General features: G+C 56.5%; 1 protein-coding gene across 1 annotated transcript in view; it reads left to right on the top strand.

Moving 5' to 3' along the window:
* The window catches only part of ECI1 (enoyl-CoA delta isomerase 1), a 17,968-nt gene that overhangs the window by 11,537 nt on the left and 2,387 nt on the right, over positions 1–4,044 (top strand). The window contains exons 3-5 of the mRNA XM_009324799.1: positions 1,001–1,128; positions 1,780–1,926; positions 3,267–3,388. Coding sequence (XP_009323074.1) covers positions 1,001–1,128; positions 1,780–1,926; positions 3,267–3,388 — 397 coding nt within the window. The remainder of the gene's footprint in view (positions 1–1,000; positions 1,129–1,779; positions 1,927–3,266; positions 3,389–4,044) is intronic.

The following is a 4,044-nucleotide window of genomic DNA, read 5'->3' as shown; positions in this document are numbered from 1 at the left end:
ACCTCTGCAGCGTCGCCTGCGTCCCGCGGGGTGTTGTGGGATGCAGGCAGGGGGCCTCTCCCCCCCCCGCCCCACAGCACATGTGGCTCTGGGCGTGGAAAGCCACCGAAGCCCTAGATGTTCCAGCTTCAGCTGCTTAGGACCCTCAGAGAGAAGTGTTTGGGGACGGGAGTCTCAACAGTCGTGGGCACTTCAGGTGGCTGGCGCTGGTGCCACAGGCAAACCCTAGCTGTCACCGTGGGCAGACCTCGTGCCCCGTCCCCTCTGTGGGGTCCCTGCTTTGGGGACCTGGTAGAGTGGCAGACGCTCCTTCAGGGAGCAGCTGTTGGGGATTTCTGTGTCCTGGCTGCCAGGAATAGCTGTCGCGGGGCCACGGCCCCACACCGAACAAAGGGTGCCTCTCCTTGAGGCTTCCCAGGACCTGCCTTTGGCTGCCGGGCCCCTGGGTGCGTCCTCGCGCTGTCCGCAGCCTGGGCGCGGCTGCAGCACACTGACTAAGCACTCGGTGAGGACCTTTTAGGGTAGGGTAGTGCCGTTTGAGAGGGGACAAGGGCTCGGAGCCCTTCCTGCGGTGCTGCCCAGGGTGGCGGTGCTGTCAGCAGGCTCAGAAAGGTGTGTGATCCCCTGGGCACAGGATGTTTACTGTGATAGAAGCTGGAGGCTCGACCTTATCCAGTGAGCCCAGAGAGAAGGGAGCTGCCAGGCAGCGTCACCCCAAAGGTGGCTGGTCTTTGGGACACACGGCACGCCACCGCACGCGTGCCCGTTCGTGCTCCGGGTTCACCACTGGCTGAGTGAGCTCGGCTTGCGGGCAGATGTGGGCAAAGGCAGGGCCCTGCTCTTGGCCCCGCCGCTCTGGGGGCTTTTTGAAGAGCCAGGAGTGGAAAGACGTGATCTGGGTGAGCAGGGAAACGGGGAGGCGGGTGAAGCTCCCTTGGGCAAGGCAGCGCGTGCTGCTGTGGTGGGGGGTTCTGATGTCTCTGTGTTTACCACGGCACAGGCGTCGCCACGATGAAGTTCAAGAGTCCCCCAGTCAACAGCCTCAGCCTGGATTTCCTCACCGAGTTTTGCATAAGCCTGGAGAAGCTGGAGAACGACCGGGCCTGCCGGGGCGTGGTCCTCACATCTGTATGTGCTGTCCTCAGCTCGGGGTGTGAGCTGTGGGGCAATTTGGGAGGCACGGGTGCCGTTCCCTTGCTCGTGTTTGGTCTCTTGGCTCGCTGGTCACTGGCACGGGAGGGCCAGGAGGCAGCTTTGATCAGGTCCAGAAGGAGGGGAGGTGGTTCTTGGAAGGGCTGTGCTCTTTCTTCCCTGCCCTTTTCTACCAGAAGAATAACAACAAAGTGTTGTCATTTGCCATTAAAATCAAAGCTGCTTGTCGGCAAACCTGACACATCCCTTGAGAGCTCTTGAACTGCCCGGAGGGAGCTGCTAGGGGAAGCCAGTGTTTATTTTCAGACGTGATGTGGGTATGAGGTGGTGCCTGGGAATGGGACAGGACAGGTTTTGTGCTGTGTGGCTGATGTACCCACACAGGGACCCTGATAACGAGAAATTGTGCTGCAAGCAGAGTCCCAGCCCTGCAGGCCATGGTGATGGGATGGTCCAGGCTGTGGGAGCACTGGGAAGATTGTTTGAGAACCCTGAAAGACCCTGGTTTATGTCATATTTAATTATCACTTTCCCTTTCCTCAGGCTGCCAGGCCGAGTGTGTTAGAAGGCTAAACGGTTATCCCTGAGCAGTGACTCTCAGTGATGTTTGTATTTTCCCGATTCCAGGCCATCCCCAAAATCTTCTCATCTGGCCTGGACATCACCGAGATGTGCGGGAAGAGCATGGAGCACTACGCCGAGTTCTGGAGAGCTGTGCAGGAGATGTGGCTCCGGCTGTACGGCTCCAACATGGTGACAGTCGCTGCAGTCAATGTACGTCTTTTAGATCCGCCTTCTTATTCGCTCCGTGCGGTCTGTCACTTGCTGCGGCTTGTTTGCACCACATGGGCAGGGACAGCCAAGAAATCAGGCTTGTCAGTGCTGAAACAAATACAGGGATGTATTTGTTGCCATGTCTGGGTGAAGTTGGTGTCTGTCGGTTCGGCGCGTTGGGGTGTAGGAAGGTACGGAAGAGTGGGATGTTGCAGACTCCATGTAAGCTGCAGGTGCTGCTGGGGTATAGCAGCATTTCGGCTGCGGTGGAGAGCTTGCACGGCACTCGTGTCCTGCCTATGGGGACTGAAGCGCCCTTGGCAGTGTTTTGTGCAGCAAGAGCCAGACCCTGTCCCAAGAACTCAACTGGGTCTGTCCTCCAGGCTGGAGGACCCGGAGGAGGACTGTAGGCCAGTGGTAAAGCCCAGAGGGGCATCGTTGGCAGATGAGTGCCGGAGAAGCTGCGCAGTTGGTGTGGAAGGTGTCCAAAGAACGCCTGTCACGTGCCCACCGGCTGCTGTCTCACTGATGAGACTCGTAGGAGTTGCCCAGGGTCACTTGCTTGGCCGTTACACTGCTTTGCTCGAGCGGAGCAGATGGGAGGCGGCCAAGCAGTGCCGCAAGTGCTTGTCCTCGGCCCTGTGGGCAGCAGTGCTTCGGGCAGTGCTGTTTGTTGTGGGCCCTTTTTTCACCGGGTTTTGCTCCTCCAGCCGTGGTGCTTGGCCAGCAGGGAAGTGCCGTCTGAATCTCAGTGTCCGCAGATGGGTTGTTACCTGCTCAGTGTCTCGGTTTCATTTTTCAGTGCAGCGCCGCTTTGGCAGCTCACGGTTCTGTGTCTGTCCGTAGACTGTCTTTGAAGGCAGCTGGGTCTCCGAGCGGCTTCCCGCAGGCATCCTGTGCAGGGCTAAGCAAGCACCGAGTCGTGGCAAAGATGGTCGCAAATGGAAGTTTTATAGGCAGAAGGTGTTACAAAGGCCCTGGACAGAACCGTTTCTGTGGCATTTTAACTCAAGTAGGGTTAAAAATTCCTGTAGGGTTACAAGAAAATGCCGTAGCAAATCTCCACTGCAGGGTTTGCAACCTGAGTAACATGGATCAATTAACTACATTTCCAGGCTGGAAAATGCAAGAAACAAAGAGCATTGAAAAATGAAAGGATAAACCTTGGTAAACCTATCAAAAGTCTTCTTTGGGGCTGTTTCGAATCAGGTGATCAGAGACTTGGGGGACATCTGCTCTGTCACCCTGTGTCTTCCCTGCACTGGAGGAAACGGCGAGGCTGGGGGTGCAGGGACATTTGTAACCATGACCTAGACTCACTCCTTCCTTCTCTTTGCCAGGGGTCCAGCCCGGCGGGAGGCTGTCTCGTTGCCTTGTCGTGTGACTACAGGATCATGGTGGAGAACCCCAAATTCAGCATCGGCCTGAACGAAGCCCAGCTGGGCATTGTGGCTCCCTTCTGGTAGGCCAGTGCCTCCCACTTCTAGCGTCACGTGCAGGTCTCTCAAAAGAATTCATCTTCAAGGAGTTTATTAATCGGTTTAACTGGCTGCTGAGATGTAGTTTTATGTGTCAGTAATCAGGTAGTCGCAGCTGCAGGACACTGCACCTCATTTCTCTGTCCTACTCTGCCGGTATCTGAAAAGCTTGCAGGCTGCAGAATGTCCTCCATCCTTCGCCAGCGAGGACCTCAGATCTGGCTCTGCAGTCAACTCTGAAACTAGTGCTGGGAGATCTCCCTGGTCAGGTTCAGTCTGGGAATGTGCTTTTCTGTGAGTACACGCTGTGTACCTGCAAAATCCCACAGCTATGGAGATCTCTGGAAGCGTAGGGGCACTAATATACTAAGGCATGGACTCTTGGTTGCCCTAAGAACGTGTAAATGTAGTGTTGGAAAGGAGCTTTCGCATCACAGCAAGTGGGCGCAGCCAGGACCTGTGCACTGAGGGTAGAGCGAGCAGCTCTCGTGGAGAGGAGGGTGAACTCTGTTGGGTTAGCACCGAAAATGGCTCTGCTTGCCTGACTTTGCACAGCGTGGCTGAGCCCGTAGCTGCTGTTTAGAGGCCCATGCCTGGGGAGTGGGACCGAACGTGCTCTTAGCTTCAGTGTCTGGACGCA

The sequence above is a fragment of the Pygoscelis adeliae genome, unplaced genomic scaffold, assembly GCF_000699105.1.
Source record: "Pygoscelis adeliae isolate BGI_AS28 unplaced genomic scaffold, ASM69910v1 Scaffold85, whole genome shotgun sequence".
Taxonomy (NCBI): domain Eukaryota; kingdom Metazoa; phylum Chordata; class Aves; order Sphenisciformes; family Spheniscidae; genus Pygoscelis; species Pygoscelis adeliae.
The sequence above is the reverse complement of the archived record's forward strand: the minus strand, read 5'-3'. Positions and strand labels throughout refer to the sequence as shown.